At 56.0% G+C, this 15,233-nt stretch overlaps 7 protein-coding genes across 7 annotated transcripts; 4 read left to right on the top strand and 3 right to left on the bottom strand.

The window, feature by feature from the left end:
* Positions 1-4: 4 nt before the first annotated feature.
* On the bottom strand, positions 5-2,078 carry N657DRAFT_686505 (thioredoxin-domain-containing protein). The gene is made up of 2 exons (XM_062796835.1): positions 1,649-2,078; positions 5-1,594 (listed from the first exon to the last, which is right to left on the bottom strand). Exons 1-2 carry the CDS (start codon positions 1,796-1,798, stop codon positions 221-223), a joined length of 1,524 nt encoding a protein of 507 aa, XP_062652887.1. The 5' UTR covers positions 1,799-2,078; the 3' UTR covers positions 5-220.
* Positions 2,079-2,324: 246 nt separating this feature from the next.
* Positions 2,325-3,872, top strand: N657DRAFT_54721 (DUF605-domain-containing protein). The gene is made up of 4 exons (XM_062787864.1): positions 2,325-2,537; positions 2,590-2,690; positions 2,747-2,874; positions 2,926-3,872. Exons 1-4 carry the CDS (start codon positions 2,429-2,431, stop codon positions 3,776-3,778), a joined length of 1,191 nt encoding a protein of 396 aa, XP_062652886.1. The 5' UTR covers positions 2,325-2,428; the 3' UTR covers positions 3,779-3,872.
* A 1,721-nt stretch (positions 3,873-5,593) lies between these two features.
* N657DRAFT_561097 (lytic polysaccharide monooxygenase) lies at positions 5,594-6,546 on the top strand (the record flags this gene model as incomplete). The annotated part of the gene is made up of 3 exons (XM_062788036.1): positions 5,594-6,081; positions 6,146-6,214; positions 6,285-6,546. Coding segments are annotated over 3 exons (819 nt in total), but the record flags the coding sequence as incomplete, so codon positions are not given.
* Positions 6,547-8,458: 1,912 nt separating this feature from the next.
* On the top strand, positions 8,459-10,236 carry N657DRAFT_639680 (PLC-like phosphodiesterase). The gene is made up of 2 exons (XM_062791813.1): positions 8,459-8,925; positions 9,075-10,236. The coding sequence occupies exons 1-2, from the start codon at positions 8,556-8,558 to the stop codon at positions 10,121-10,123; spliced, it is 1,419 nt and encodes a 472-aa protein (XP_062652884.1). The 5' UTR covers positions 8,459-8,555; the 3' UTR covers positions 10,124-10,236.
* A 308-nt stretch (positions 10,237-10,544) lies between these two features.
* Positions 10,545-11,816, top strand: N657DRAFT_563065 (tryptophan synthase beta subunit-like PLP-dependent enzyme; the record flags this gene model as incomplete). Its single annotated transcript, XM_062788182.1, has 2 exons — positions 10,545-11,177; positions 11,265-11,816. 2 exons carry the CDS (start codon positions 10,545-10,547, stop codon positions 11,814-11,816), a joined length of 1,185 nt encoding a protein of 394 aa, XP_062652883.1.
* A 1,204-nt stretch (positions 11,817-13,020) lies between these two features.
* Positions 13,021-13,782, bottom strand: N657DRAFT_54613 (uncharacterized protein). The gene has a single exon (XM_062787857.1). It carries the CDS (start codon positions 13,511-13,513, stop codon positions 13,103-13,105), a length of 411 nt encoding a protein of 136 aa, XP_062652882.1. The 5' UTR covers positions 13,514-13,782; the 3' UTR covers positions 13,021-13,102.
* On the bottom strand, positions 13,670-14,741 carry N657DRAFT_630073 (uncharacterized protein; the record flags this gene model as incomplete). Its single annotated transcript, XM_062790953.1, has 3 exons — positions 13,670-13,739; positions 14,169-14,593; positions 14,691-14,741. 3 exons carry the CDS (start codon positions 14,739-14,741, stop codon positions 13,670-13,672), a joined length of 546 nt encoding a protein of 181 aa, XP_062652881.1.
* Positions 14,742-15,233: the final 492 nt, after the last annotated feature.

Below are 15,233 nucleotides of genomic sequence, written 5' to 3'. Positions count from 1 at the left end.
GTTGGCTGGGATACAAGTCACGCCTGCTCTGACGAAATGCTCCGGTGAGAATACCCGTTCTTTTACCTTCGAAAGCCAGCCACACTCCTACAAGCCTACACTACACCATTGTGTTTTTCGATATGCTTGTACATAAGTTTGACTCCCCACCATGGATAGCCCGACTAACAGACAGAATCAGTTTACAGCAACAAGGAGTAACACGCAGTGCATAACTGAATCAGAGCTCATCGTGCGCCGTCTCAGGCTCTGCAGTAGGGTCGGTGGCCTGGGTGGATGTGGACTCTGTGGAGTCGCTCGCCGTCTCGGCGCTCGCCTCAGGGGTGACTGGGGTCGCCTCCTCGCTTTCGCCAGCCTCGGTAGCATTGGGAGTGGGTTCTGACGACGCCTCTGGCACGGCAGCTGACGTAGGCTCCTCGACCGCAATGGCAACAATCCCCTCGGGAAGCTTCTTCTTCACTCCTTCGCTCAGCCTGATGGCGTCGATCCAGCTCTCTACGCTCTCGTGCCCAAAATCAGCGCCGTCGTAGTGCCTCCACCAGCCGCGGCGGCTGTTGACAGCGACGATCTCAACATCACCAGTGAGGTCAAGCGCTTTCAGAATGGGCGCCGCTCCTTCGTTGCTCAGGGGAACCTCGTAGAAGGGGAACAGCTGTCGCTTGCTCTGCGCATGCTTGAAAGCAAGTTGCGAGAGACTTTCGAGTGCCTTCCTGACTTTCTCGTTTTCGGTGGAGGAGACAAAAGCCAGCACGCAGGTGTGGGACTTCTCGGTGAAGCACTCCTTGATCAGCTTCTCGGGGGTGTTGATGGATGGGATCGGCAGCGCAGTCTCCACAATGACGGGTGCTTCCTGCGTCGCCGTCGTCTCGGTCTTGGACCCCGTCGTGGCGGACGATGTCTTCGAAGAAGTCGTCTTGGGCTTCGCCTTGGCTGAGGAGGACTTATCGGTTGATTTAGAGTTCTTCTTCTCCTTCTGCTTGCCGTCGCCTTTCGCCGGCGAGTCGGGGTTGGGTTGCCCGGCTTGTGAAAGGAATTGAACAATGGCATCCTTCTTCAATTCTCCATCATAGACAATCGCCGGAGCCTCACCTCCTGGCAGGAGCACGAGGGTCGGGAATTTCTTCACATCGAAAGTCTCGACCGCCTTAGTCTCTTTGTTCCTTGCCTGGCCAATGGTGATGACACCCGAGAAATCGATAGCGATGCTCTTCAACAGTGCTGAGGTGGCGCCCTTCTCTGTGAAGAGAATCGCCTTAGGCATCTCCTTGTCGGCCAGGAAGTTGTCAAGGGACTTGTCCTCGACCTTGACCACATAATTGTTGATCTGCTGCACCACGGCTTCGACAATGGCGCTGGCGGTCCTTGGGCCCTGGTAATCCTGGACCATCGGTTTGCCTCCCCCTTTTTTCGGCCGGACGATCTTCAGCGTTGGGAAGCCCTGAACACCCATGGAGCCGCAGAAGGACTTGTTGGCGTCATCGTCGCAGTTCACGGCAGCTACTTTGGCCAAGCCCTCGAGATTCTTCGCTGCCTTCTCGTAGGCGGGCTTGAGGTTCTGGCAGTGACCGCACCAAGGGGCGTAGAACTCGACGATCTGGGGTTCAGGATGTCAGCGTGTGAGCCCTATAGAAAGAAGGGCCTGACCTACAGAAGTGTAGTTGCTCTTAGCAATCAGTCTATCGTAGTCCTTCGCATCCACCTGCAAGACGGGCGATTTTCTGGTGTACAGGCCTGCCTGAGCTCCCGGGAGTGCAGCGAGCAAGGCAGATGCCACGACACAAAGGGTGGGGTGATGCATGATGATGCTTCTCTCTCAGCAGCGGAAGTGGGTTGTTTAAGGTACGCCTCGGATAGGAGCTTAGGTGTGTTGACGAGTGACGTGGGTCTGTTGACAAAGGAACCTTACAAGCTGCAGAGCAAGAGCCGCAAGAGAAGTGTTAATTCATTGAATTGGAACAGGATGCTGCCTCTGCCACCTTATGATTTCTGCCGTCAGCCTCGTTTTGAGGATGAATGGAAAGTAGGGGCGATTCCAAGCTGGCACATTTCCATGTTCGGCAAAAGAACACATTTCCCAAATCCTGACTGCCGCTGATGAAGCTGGCGCCAACTTGCATGAGATCGAGAACCCGCCAGAACATCAGAAGCTCTGTGCGCAGAGTGATCAAAGCTCCTGCCTTCGAGCTCCATGGGGTCGCAGGGCCGCCCGCAATGCCACATTCACAAGCCAATTATCGTCCTCCACTGCCTGCCAGCTTGCAAGTGATGCAGCACCCCTCTCTCTAAGGTACCTTAAGGCAGCAGAGTTAGCCTCACCACATTGTCCTTGTTGACATTACTTCCAGTACTGTCTGCGAACGCTTTTTCTTGGCTCTCCTCTGTGCCTCGCCAGACCTTTGTCAGATCTCTCGACTCCACCCCCCTCGCCATGGCCGACGCCGTCCCCGCTGCCCTGAGGCAGGCCGATGTCAACATCTGGAAGTGCGCCACTAAAGGAGCGCAACTCCAGAAGGTGAAGCCTATCATGGCTTATTGGTGTATGTGCAGTGCGGCGACCGCGGAGTGATTGCCGGCTTCTGACAGTTGTAGGCGAGTACTGGGCCGTGAATCAGATTCTGGCCAAGCAGTTGCATACAGCCGACGAGGACATCCTGCGCTACACCACAAACTTGATGGATAAGCTGGAACAGGTTTGGAAACGTTGTGAGCAAAGTATTGGACCGTTAAGCTAACTGAGCCACGGCAGACCAAGGCAGAATATGCCAGCGAAGACGCCATTACAGACGATGCCGCCGGGCAGGCTTACGTCGAGCAGTTCGCCCAAGAAACGCTTGATCGAGCGGAACGGGTAGTGAAAGCAAACCGGGTAACACAGTACGCCCAGGCTCTGATTTTCCATGCTAGCTTGCGCTGATAGCACGCCAGGCAAACGGCGACAACTTTCGACGCAGCCGCAACATTCTTTCATGTCGCGAACATATGGGGCGCCGTGGACCAGGAGACGCAACAGAAGATCAAGTACGCCAAATGGAATGCGGCGCGCATTGTGAAGGCGATAAAGGAGGGGAATGACCCGAACGAGTCGAACCCGAGGCACGAAGAACCTCCACAGCCAGAGTCGCATCCGATCGCTCCCGATGTTGAGGGCTTGGACGGCACTGCAGCGGCTAGCCGGCCAAGACCGGCAACAGTTGAAGAGGTTCCTGACGCGGACCTCGTCAAGGACGCAGCTGGCGTGTCGCTGCCACACAGCCCGGTTTCAGCCGGCCCATCACCACTTTCTGACGACGGTCTCCAGCTCCCCGGCGTTCCCACCCACTTCAGCCAGCCAGCACAGCCTGGATACTTTGAGTCGGAGGCATCAGCTGCTCCACCTTCACAGCATCGGGGTCCCTATGAAGCTCCTCCCGACCTTCTGGCCCCGCCAACCGGTTGGACACCCTCGCATCAGGCTCCAGCGCCGACTGCAATGCCCCCGACGTTCGCCCCAAATCCGCCATCCACCGCCGCAGTCGCGTCTCCCCCCGTTAGTTCACCAAGCGATCCTTATCACATGCATACGCCGCCACCAACAAATACGGCAAGGCCATCGGCTCCTTCAGCAGCGGCCCCTGTGAGTTATGCGTCGGCTCAGGCCGGAGGTTTTGCAATGGACGAGGCTGCGATAGTTGGGGCACAAAAGCATGCGAAATGGGCCATCTCGGCCCTCAATTTCGAAGACGTCCCTACAGCGGTAAAGGAATTACGCAAAGCACTGGAGTTGCTTGGAGCTACGTAGGACGGAAGATGGTGTTACAGGCTACGTAACGACGTCACGACGGGGGACGCAAGCATGGGAGTTGGGGTCCTTGCGCGTTGGCTAACTCTGTCTCAAGACTCGTTCCTGGGAAGGAGTTCCATCCTGCCATCAGGCTCAGTCATCAGCATTGGTGGAACTGTCTCACTGCATCTCATGTAGCCGCCGCAATGACCCGTCTGCTACACAACAGACTCTCCCTTTTCCGCGCCAGCAGTACGCGCTCTGCCCTACCTATCCTTTGCGCCCGGTCTGATGAGGAGGATCTCGTACTGCCTGACGCTGACAACGCATCAGTGGACCGGTCCAGCGGTTCGGACCGAATCGTCTGCTTGAGCTATTGGATTACTGCACGCATCACCTGTTGTGTACACCGGCGACCGAATCAGAGCCGGAAAAAGGGCAACCTGAGTTGGAGCTTATACGCCTTGGCGGGCGATGAGGCTGGCGTACATGGGGCCTTAACGGAGATTTCCTTTTATCTTCCACGCATTGGCCAGGGATCCTTCCCTAGCGTTGTCCGGCCTAGACTGGGAAGGACTGAGTTGATAGCTGCACGCCTGTTAAGATTGGGTTGAATGCTATATAATCATGGGTACTTGCCTCGCAATTGCAGCATGTCGAGAATCGAAATCGTACACAGCACAGTTAATCGATGTCAGCACGATAGTGTGCGAACTCCGTCGGGATCCTGTGTCCTGTTAGTCATCCACTTCTGATACTTCGCTCCTCTAACTGAGTCGGGCTCAGGTAGAGGACGGAGCCGGCGGCAGAAATTCAGGGTGAACAAGAGTCCACAAGGTCTAATAAGGAGTGTATGTGGTTGATTCCAACTAAATTGATTCTTCAACCCTCCAGTTCCAACCACCAGAGCCAACATCGACGACAAAGAGGGGAGCTACTCGTACAGCAGCTCAATGTCCACTTCGCCGGATATTGCGAAGATTGGCTGGCGAACACGCGTTCATGTTCTTCTACCGATGCCGTCACCTGGTGGAAACAAGGGAAGTCACGGTTCGTTTGGTCGGGAGAAGTCATGAGTTTTAGGACGCGAGTTGAAGTTTTGTACGGTTGGGGTTTCTGATGCATTCATTACCTGAGCTTCCTTGCGTGTCCAGTTCTAGTATGTCAACGGCCGGCCAGCCAATGTATTTCATCACGGGGAGGCAGAAGACACAAGAATGGAGTATAAACATAGAGCAAGCTGGGGGGGAAGGGAAATGGGAGACAACAGTGAAGCGTAAAGCACATGAATGAACTCTTTGCGGCTGCCACTTGCCCTATACAGGGCTAATACGCGCAGGATGTTGAGAAAGCTTGCTTTACAGAATAATACAAGAGGAGTTGATTAAGTAGGACCCAGGCGAGTCCGGAGCCTGTTGAATAATGAAAGCAATTCAGTTGAGAGGCTCACGCCGCCGTCTCTCTTCAAAACAATAAGAACAAAGAGCTTTGGTCCCTGACATCGACAGAAGTAAACGCCATGTGGTATGGTGCAAGCCATGAAGGTGGTTCCCCAAAAACCTGCACTGAAACAAACCGGCCAGCTGTACAAAACTTCCGTCGTCACTGAAGTAGTTTAATTGCAAAGACAAAGTCCAACCAACTCGACCTTCTCTTTCTGCTTCGGTATGTTCCCACCGTCAACTTCCTTTGTCGACCACCTACCAGAACTATCACGCCATATTGACAACCTTCCTTCAAAAGGTTCGTCTCAATCGCCTACACCCACTCCGAAGCGGTGGCAGGACCGACGACAACCCACTCACTGATTCCCTGCTTAGAGTCTGCGCAACCATGCCGGCAATCATCCGGGCGACCTGCGTCGCCAACCTTCTGCTTCTCGGCGAAGCGAGCGGCCACTTGATCATGAACACTCCGAAGCCCTACAATCTCGATATCCAACCTTTTCTTCAGGTTGACCCCATCAGCGGCGATCACTACCCGTTCCCTTGCCACAACCAGCACGACTTCACAACACGTACTCCGGTCGAGGCTGGTCAGGCGACGCTTGTAAACTTCACCGGCGGTGCCCAGCATGGCGGAGGGTCGTGCCAGTTCAGCATTACGTACGACGAGCCGGTTGGAGGTAGCAGTTGGAACAAGTCGGCCAAGTTCAAGACCATATACAGCATCATCGGTGGTTGCCCGGCCGTCTTCACTGACGAGACTCGCAACCTCGCGCCGGCGGCCAAGGATTCGAACATGCGTGAGGATGGCAAGCATTGCGGAAATGACTCAGGCATCGACTGCATTCGACACTTCATGGTTCCGATTCCCAAGTTGTGAGTAGACGCCTTGGTTACCGGCAAAATGAACTCGATTGCTAACCGACGCTGTCATGAGCAGTCTCAGGAATGGCCCAGCTACCTTCGCCTGGACTTGGTTCAACAAGCTGGGGAACAAGGAGATGTACATGTGAGGCTTGCTTCCAGCCGTTTCCTGTCAGGACCTCGACATGCTGACCATGGCATTGGGTAAAAATTAGGAACTGCGCCCCCATCAACATCACCGGTGGCACAGGTGACGAGAAGCAGATCGGAGACCTCCCCGACATCTTCATCGCCAACTACCCCAACGACCCCGAACTTTCCACCTGCATCACGGGCACGCACGACGACAAGGTTGTCGTCAACTTCCCCAACCCCGGCAAGTATGGACTCATTCTTCAGGACCCGCTCGAGCCTGTCAACAAGCCCTTTGGCTACTGCACCCAGATTCCGAGGGCCTCGGTACTTCCGGACTTTGAGCCCGGTCCCCGAGCCACGGTGCCGGGCGGCAGCGATGGCAGCAGCCCAACCATGAGCGAGGGGACTCGGAGCACCTCAACCCCGGCCTCGATGATGCCTATCACCAACATCCCCATTCCCGACAACAGTTATAGCACGACCAGACCTCGCCTGACTGCGCCCATGACCCATCCGTCTATGACCAGCGCGACCACCCTGACCACGACCATCACGGAGCCTTCAGCCACCAACCTCGCCCCTCCTCCGCCCGTGGGCCCGCGCCCCGCGGCCAACAAGCCCAACGACAGGGCGGTCGCGTGTTCAGCCCACGGCGAGCTCGTCTGCTTAGGCGAGGGTCTGTTTGGCCTGTGCAACTGGGGCTGGGCCATCCCGCAGGAGGTGGCCGCCGGCACGCAGTGCAAGGAGGGCAAGATCGTCAAGCGAAAGGCCGGCCGCATTGGCTGGGAGTATGGAAAGCATGTGATGGAGGACGAGAATGGTGTTGTCTGGGTTCCGGCGGACCCATTGCGCGCTTGAGGTGCAGTAAACGGGAGACATTGGTCCGCCAACTGCTACGAGGGCCGGGGGGAGAATAACAAAATAACAAAGTGCACATAACGGGTGCATAAATGATGGGGAGTACATGAATTACAGCCGACTTTGAGTTGTCTAGTACCCAATAATCACAACCGGTCTTCGTACAGCCCCTGACACCTTTGATGAGAATCAACCTAGGGACTGCTCGATAAGGTCGCTCGTCCTTTTTCGTGCCGAATACCATGAAACCCTCGCACAAGACCTCTATGAATCAGGTCGTCATCTTGGTGGCCCATTTTATAATGTTCCGGCTTTCGATACGACGGCAAATGTGTGCGATTTTGAGCTTGGGGACTGCCGTGGCTGCTGCTATTTACCACGGCATGATGGTCATGCTGGAAATGATTTCATCCCTTGATGAGGCATTGTTGCTGAACACAAGATCGGGGGCGAAACTCACCTGCGTCCTGCCGCCGGCCATCATGTTCACACCTGGTACTGATGGAATACTGCCGGAATACCTCTAACCTGAGTTTGAACAGCTTACAGAGAACTGAGATTGAACACGACGTTGGGAACCTTTTACAATGGCTTTAACAAAGCCCAGCTAGTCCGACCTACATCCGGGTACACATTTCCCAACCCTCTTACACTCCGGAGAGGCTCATTTCACCGTTTCGGTGCTGCTTCGTATCGTCCGAATGACCGAATAATCCATTTTTAATGTGGTCTGCCACTGCCTGCCGCCACACATCCAGCACAAGCAGGCTCGTGAGAGCCTCATGCACATCTCGGCCTATTAATTTGGTCGAGATCTGATTCGTCGTCTGTAGACTCACGGATAACCCCTAACTTGAACCCGGAAGTTGCATGTGGTACGATCCTTGAGCCCTGAAGATTTGACGCTTCGTCCTAGTTAGACGGTGAGTTGAGAGGGCAGAGTTTGGCCGAAGATGGAGGCTTTGGCGGTGCCTGAGTATCGCAGGAATTTGTCAATGTGACTAGTACTGTACTTTGCAAAGCCCTGAGGTGGGGAGCCACGTGTGCCCCTGACAAGTTACCCTGAATCCAGAATATATACTGCAATTCCTAGACTCCTGTCTATTGACGGCTCCACAGGCGCGAGTCAAACGCTCGGTACCATTCATCACACTTCTCTTGGACTCGCGAAACACCATCAGATAACGGACAAACCCCAACATGAGGGGACGAGCACTCCATCGTCGTACATCCCCGCAAGCTGCCTATCGCGCTTGCATGCAGGGTTGGGCTGGATCGGGCTCTCCGCACGCGCGACGACGAAGCCCGGCGATTGGTGAGGCATTGGAAACTCGGCGCTGCGGCTGGGGTTTTGACGCTGTCAACTGTCGACCCGCGCTTTAATGGCCCACTCCCACCCCAAACCCCTCCTGAACGGAGAGATCTCCAACCCCACACTCATTTAAAGTACTATCGACGATCAGATCAAGATAGGTATACGGAAGGCCAGCACAATGCCTAGCAAGGGAGTCCATACCTTCACCTACATCGCCGTGCCCGGGTGCTCGATTGAGCTCTCAGTGCCCAAGCAGACTGTGAGGATCGATGAACTTCACCGCTTTTCCAACACCGCCATGGAGGTCGAAGCCTTCGCCATCAGCAGCTTCTTCGATAAGCGAGGCCGGTTCACCTTCAAGGTATTCCTGCACGGCAACCAGATCGCCGAGCAATGGATCGATATCAACGCCATCACTGGTAACGCCAGCGGCGGTACCATGGAGTCCATTGCAAACACGCCATCCATCTTCCACGACGACATCATCATCTCGTACGGCCTGTATGAAGCGGGCAACGGCCATGACCTGCTGCCGAACCGCCACCAATGTAGGAAACACTTTTCTTTGTTGGTGGGCTGTTTTCACCCCTTGATGGCTGTCTCAGGAGCCAGCCTGCTCCCGAGACAGCGCATTTGCTCTCGAACCCCCCTCCAGACATTTCCGGGATAGGAAAGCCACAGCTGACATTGTTGGCAGGCTACATAACCGTCACGCCCAACTACGCCAACTGGATCGGCAGCGTGGCTCCTCCCGGCTCCGAGCTGGAGAACAGGCCCTTCACGCGCCTGGTCCTCCCCTCGGCGCACGACGTGGGCATGAACAGCATGCAGAGCAGCGAGGCCGTTTTGCGCAAGGTGGGCGGCGCCGTTGTCGGCGAGCTCGTCGACGATAACCGCGTCCTCGCCGAGCTGGCCGACAAGATCTCGGCCGACGCCATCGCGCTCATCGCGCCGAATATCATCTTCAGCCTGGCCATCACCCAAAAGGACAGCCTGGATGCCATGCTGCAGATCGGCGCCCGCTATTTCGAATTCCGCCCCGCGCACTTGCACCGCGCGGTGATCCCTACGGGCGCGCTGCCTGACCGGCTGTATTTCCAGCACAGCGCGATCCCGGGCATGGAATACGAGGCCTTCCTCCGGGATGTGGTGGCGTTCCTGCGCGCGCATCCGACCGAGATCATCGTGGTGCAGCTGCGGTGGGACGGCGTGCCCGACGTCTGCGCGAAGCCGTCCGACGACGAGAAGAGGCAGTATCTGGAGGAGGCCCTGCGGCAGGCCGACGGGGAGATCGTGGCGGGCAACCTGGACGACATGAAGCGCTGCAGCATCGGCGAGCTGAGGCGGGACAGGAAAAGGCTCATCATGCTCGACAGCGTCGACTCGCTGTCGACGTACACGGATGAGGGCAACGCCACGCTGAACGGGGACAGCATCGTCGAAGCGTTGCCAAGGGTTCTGACTCTTGATAATCAGCGGGGTAAGGCGTTTGTCAATATCCAGTGCCAGTCTACGGCGTCCAACATCCCGCGCGCCGTCGTTTACTCGGTTCTCGAGGCCAGTGTCACGACGAGCTGTCTGCTGGCGACCAAGGGGCTGTGCGACTCCAAGACGCTGCCCTGGTGCAGGGATAATGTCTTGAGGACCTGCGAGCTGGATCAGCTTGTGGTCATGATGAACGACTGGATAGACGGTGCCACGTCTGACATCGCAATCCAGTTGAGCCGTCAGAGGCTGGAAAGGTGATGGCCTTGCATGAGATGGAAGCTCACCAGGCGCCCTCGGCAGCCGCAGCTCCCTTCGAGGTAATGACAGTAGTATCAAGTCGGTTTTGAATAAGACTCGTTCTTCTTGAAAAAGGTCCCTATTGGATTTCTTGCTTGCACATTGCAGTACAACTCACTCCAGCTACCGCTTCCCGTCTTCTGTTTGGCTATCGACTTTAGGTGAGAACCGCTTAATTCCGGTCGGTGTTTACGGATCCGTATGTTCGTGCCGGATTTCCCGGCTCATGCCCAATTCTCAACCGATTGCGGCTTCGAACTTGATAACCCCGCAACGGCGGCAACGCAAGGTTACTCGCGCAACCTGGAAGAAAGGAAAACACGAATCGCGGCCGGTCAATAATATTGGGTCTTGTCATCGGCTGATGTGGGATTTTTACAGAATGCCATCTCCATCACCAATCTACCACAACTCGGCAGCCATCGAATGGCGCTTCCAATCGCACAGACGAAGTCCCTCTCAGTCAGAGTTACACGTTCAAAGCTTCCACCGCCTTCTTCCTAACTACGCTGAGACACCCCTCCACAGCCTCCAGTCGTTGGCCAAAGAGCTCAACCTCGGACACGTCCTCCTGAAGGACGAGTCCCTCCGTCTTGGCCTGCCCTCGTTCAAGATCCTCGGTGCATCATGGGCCGTGTACCGCACCGTGATTGAGCGGCTGGGTCTCGACGCTCAGTCATTCCTACGCCAAAACGAGCAATATCTCGACTTGAGTTTGCTCGGAGCGGCAGCTCATCGGAAGGGGCGTGACCTGAAACTTGTCACATGCACCGAAGGGAACTGGGGCCGGGCTGTGGCGAGGATGGCACGGTACATGGGTATTCCCGCTGTGGTCTATGTGCCGGCGCATATGCCCGAGACGACGCGGAATATGATCAGGGGCGAGGGGGCTGAGGTGAGGGTTGTGGATGGGGACTACGACGTTGCTGTCGAGGCGACCAAGGAGGCGGCGATGGTTGATGGGTCTCTGCTGGTCATGGATATCAGTTGGGAGGGCTATGAAACTGTTCCACAGGTCCGTCTGATATTCCCCATCCCCCTGACGGGAGTGACACCGAGCTCACCTTACCTTTGGGTGTAGTTGCTGACCATTGGATATCAGTTTGTTGTCGAAGGCTACCAGACCATGCTACATGAGTCAGATGAGCAAGTGCTTCGCGTGACGGGCGGGAAAGCAGCCACGCACGTCATTGTGCCTGTTGGATGCGGATCTATTGCCCAGGCGGTGGTACAGCACTTCAAGAGCGCGGTGAGGGAACCAATCGCGGGTTCGGCGGCTGCTGTGCTCGCGGTTGAGCCAGACACGGCCCCTTGCTTGAAGACTTCGCTCGAGAACGGGAGGGCAACCGGTGTGCAGACGGGGGAGAGCATCATGTGTGGGATGAATTGTGGGACTCTATCTACCACGGCGTGGCCTACCTTGAAATCAGGGGTTGATGCCGCCATGGTTGTAAGTGATATCGAGGCGCATCATGCCGTCTTGGAGCTGGAGGCACTTGGAGCGACATCAGGCCCCTGTGGAGCGGCGACATTGGCAGCACTGAAGAAGGCATGTTGCATCGAGAACATGAAGGCCCGGTTGGGGCTTTCAGAAAGCTCGGTTGTGGTCCTGTACTGCACTGAAGGTTCGAGGGAGTATGCAGCGCCGGCCTGACTGAATTCACAGGAATGGCCGCCTCCGTAACGACTACAAGCGGTGTCGGCGACGGGAACCGGAAGACGTTGCCCGTTCTACTTCATTCACACCAGTCGATTCTTCCGGAACGCCTCGCGCATTCGCGATGGAGATCATGGTTCACGCCATAATTGCCTTCCCTGTCGGCGTAGACAGGGCAGAATGTTGGCGCGGATCGTTCGGGGCGGTCCTGGAGGATGTGTGGCGCGGGCTTGCTCATGCCGTCAGTCTAACCCTGCTGCGGGCAAATCACACCGGCATTGCAGCCACCACCATACAGGAGCCTACTGTGAGCCTCGGGCGTATGGCGCCGCACTCGGAAACCCCGGTATGCCCTCAGGGTGGTCGTCCCCTCGGCCTCCATCGTCCATACCAGTGAAGGAAGCAGCGCAGTTGACAACACCCCGAGTCGGGATTGATCAACCGAGACCATGGCCAACCGAGTAGGCTGCAGGACGAGAGTGAAGCCCTTGATTACGGACTATCATCGAAGGCAGCTAAATATGCCAGTGTATATGACTGTAAGTGAACGCCACCTTATACCAGCGTTGCCAACTTTCTCGGCTCCGCGTTGTTGCGTGAGTCCTTGGCCCCATATACGAACTCCTCGGCATTCTTCTTATGTCTTGCTCTGTCCTACAGGGAATCAGTCCCAAAGCTGCACGGCTAACGGGGAGGATCCTGGACTGGCTGATGGACTCGGGGAAACTGCCGATGTACGGTCTGGCCAGGAGGCTGGAGCTGGAGCTCGCAGTCTGATACCCTTTCCTTCGAAGGCCAAGATGCCTTCCCACTTTGTATTTGCAGGATCGCACACTGATCGTTTCCTTGATTGTCGATATGGGTTTTTCACCCGGCCCACGAGGGCGCGGTTTTCCTGTATAGTAAGTTGTTGAAGGTCCGGCAAGCCCAAGGGCACAGCGGTGTAGGAATAATATCTTATGTCTTGCTTCTCTCCGGCTATCCAGTCGTGATGCCGTTGCACATTTCGGACTACGCCTGGGGTCGACTTCCATGGTGGTAATGTACCCAATCTCCGCCTGGATTTGACAAAGGATCAAGGACATCAGATTATCAAGGGGTACTTGTCTGTTCTTCATTGCTTGGGGCCTCTGGCAAGGGACGGCGGTCTAGCGGGCATCCGCATACAGCCCGCATACCCCTGGCGATGAACCATGGCAAGACTGAGGGTAAGTGCCAATGCGTTGATCTTATCCCGAATCCAGTCGACCGTGTCACACGAGTCGAATATCGTGGCACGTTCGCTATTGGGCCAGCCGTGCGGCGCGTACGAGGCAAACACCAGCTCTAGAAATCGGGGGTCGGCGAGGAAATGAACTGGGATGATGTCTCGAAGAAACTCTGAAGCAAGGAGACGCTTGTACGGCTAGTACTGCGTGGTGCTGGCCGAGTCCGGGGGTTCGTATTGGACGTTGGGTAAATCCCAGGGCATCAGGGCGTGAAAATCGTGGACTATGAAACGGTTCCCCGAGAAAAGACGAACTGGGCGTCCCGGCACAAGGCGCGGCAGATAAGAAACAAGTCGGTCGGCGGAGCCCAGTAGTGGTAGGTAGAGGTGAAGGCCGTATGTCGGCAGTGACAGAAACAGCCTGGGAGCTGCTCCGATACGCCCGGCATATCGATATAAGAACTGCAATGGATTCGCCGGCAGCCATGGTGGGTATCAGGCGGGCACCCGCCCTCGGAGCTGGTGCAAGGCGGACGGCACATCTGGTAGTCCCGGTGCTGTCTGCTTAATGTGGCCTCATTCCAAGGGGTAATCAAGTCGGTACACTCGAGGATACGGACATGCAACTCGGGTGGTAGGGTTGTCACGACCGTTTTAGCAGGCCTTGTTGGAACTTGCAGGGCGATGACCGCTGAGATATGCGCTGGAAAAAGCTATTCCGAGTCAAAGCAGTGGATTACATTGAAAGGTGGCAAAGTGCTTTGATTGACCATGCTGTTGATGGGCATGGGAGAGGACTAAGTATGTAGGTAAGAAAGAGGGTTGCAGTGCTGGCACCAATCAACCACCGAGGTCCGTTGAATGCAGCCATCAAGGTGGCTTCGTTCCGACAGGCCTCAGGGAGGCACGGTAGGCTTGGAGAAAGGCTTCTTCGGCGAGCCACTGGAGTGGACGGTTCCTTGTTTTGCCAATCCTTATATGACAGTCTTTGAGACGTGGGAAAGGGGCGATTGTGGCGACAGTAAGTTGGCCTACGTCGAGTGAATGTTGTTGATGATTCGGATGGATGTTACAAGCCAACGAGAGCTCGAGGCGTCCGACGCTAATATAAGACAATAGATAGTTAAGTTGCTATCTCGTACCTCTCGCTTAACACAGGTTGAGTTGCTAGCTTGGCTGATGCTAAGTCCAGGTTTACAGTCAAGTCGAGTGAGAGACGGCGATGCATGGTAGCGTGGTAGTTGCTGGCGCAATAAGGGGCATCCGCGCATTTGCGCACGCTACAGCAGTAGCGACTAGGGGGGTAGTTATGCGAGTCGGTGGGCTGATGGCAGGAGGACTCATTGAGAACGATATTCAGACTGGTCATGGAGGCGAGAGCGGTTGGCGATGGGGCCCGAAGAGTCTTCAGGCGGAGGGAGCCGTGGTGCGAGTAGAAGATGACGAAGCGGTTAGCCGAATAGAGTAGAGCAGTCGGTTCGGTGTACAGAGGGCGGCAGGATAGCAATAAACCGGCGAACTTGCGCGGCGGCGGCGGGTCGAATTCCGATTTCTCCCTGCACGATTCCTTGCGTGTCCAAGTAATAGGTGCATGCATGCCGGTCAAACCGTGCCACGCCGGTGTGGAGGTATATGCGATGGCCGATGTGAGGGAGGAGACGCACAAGACTTGGTAGCCGGGACAGCTGTTCCTCGACCTCGATGTCGGGCGACATTGTTGGTAGCAGTTGGTAGCAGTCGTTGCTGGTGTGGCGGGCCTTGGTTTGTGTCTTTTTTAGGGACATACGGGGAGGCGGTGACCGGGGATTTTGGTTTTCAACCACGCAGTGACCTGCGCGGCTGCCTGCGTCAAGGTGTTGCTTACTACCATCCTCGTTTTCCCATCACGGTAGGTTGCGAAACCCCACGGACACCCTGACACCCTTGACAATCTTTCGACGTTCCCATTGTTCGACGGCCTTGATCATGAACTTTCGAAATCGTCACGGATCCCCCCTTTCCTGCCTCCACGATGAACCACAAATACCTGACGCTCTTCACGTCGATGTCGCATTTGTTAATGTCGATCTGTAGACCAGCCTCCCGCAGCTGTCGTAGAGCGGACCCTCTTCCTGTGGTCCAAATGGCAGCGGCTGGAATGTCCCTGGTTGGAGGATCAAAGGAGGGCGTTGTCGGATAGCGTCGGGCCTTTAGGGGAATAACATTGC

The sequence above is a fragment of the Parathielavia appendiculata genome (assembly GCF_033297405.1).
Source record: "Parathielavia appendiculata strain CBS 731.68 unplaced genomic scaffold N657scaffold_1, whole genome shotgun sequence".
Lineage (NCBI taxonomy): Eukaryota > Fungi > Ascomycota > Sordariomycetes > Sordariales > Chaetomiaceae > Parathielavia > Parathielavia appendiculata.
This window is presented reverse-complemented; position numbering and strand designations above follow the sequence as displayed.

Bases quoted from the DNA above. Each gene is read 5' to 3' on its own strand.
- N657DRAFT_686505 (XM_062796835.1), bottom strand. From the start codon at position 1,798: ATGCATCACCCCACCCTTTGTGTCGTGGCATCTGCCTTGCTCGCTGCA. The intron at 1,595-1,648 runs GTAGGTCAGGCC...CCTGAACCCCAG, and splicing joins CTAAGAGCAACTACACTTCT to ATCGTCGAGTTCTACGCCCC.
- N657DRAFT_54721 (XM_062787864.1), top strand. From the start codon at position 2,429: ATGGCCGACGCCGTCCCCGCTGCCCTGAGGCAGGCCGATGTCAACATC. The intron at 2,538-2,589 runs GTATGTGCAGTG...TGACAGTTGTAG, and splicing joins GCCTATCATGGCTTATTGGT to GCGAGTACTGGGCCGTGAAT. The intron at 2,691-2,746 runs GTTTGGAAACGT...GAGCCACGGCAG, and splicing joins TGATGGATAAGCTGGAACAG to ACCAAGGCAGAATATGCCAG.
- N657DRAFT_639680 (XM_062791813.1), top strand. From the start codon at position 8,556: ATGCCTAGCAAGGGAGTCCATACCTTCACCTACATCGCCGTGCCCGGG. The intron at 8,926-9,074 runs GTAGGAAACACT...CATTGTTGGCAG, and splicing joins GCTGCCGAACCGCCACCAAT to GCTACATAACCGTCACGCCC.
- N657DRAFT_54613 (XM_062787857.1), bottom strand. From the start codon at position 13,513: ATGGCTGCCGGCGAATCCATTGCAGTTCTTATATCGATATGCCGGGCG.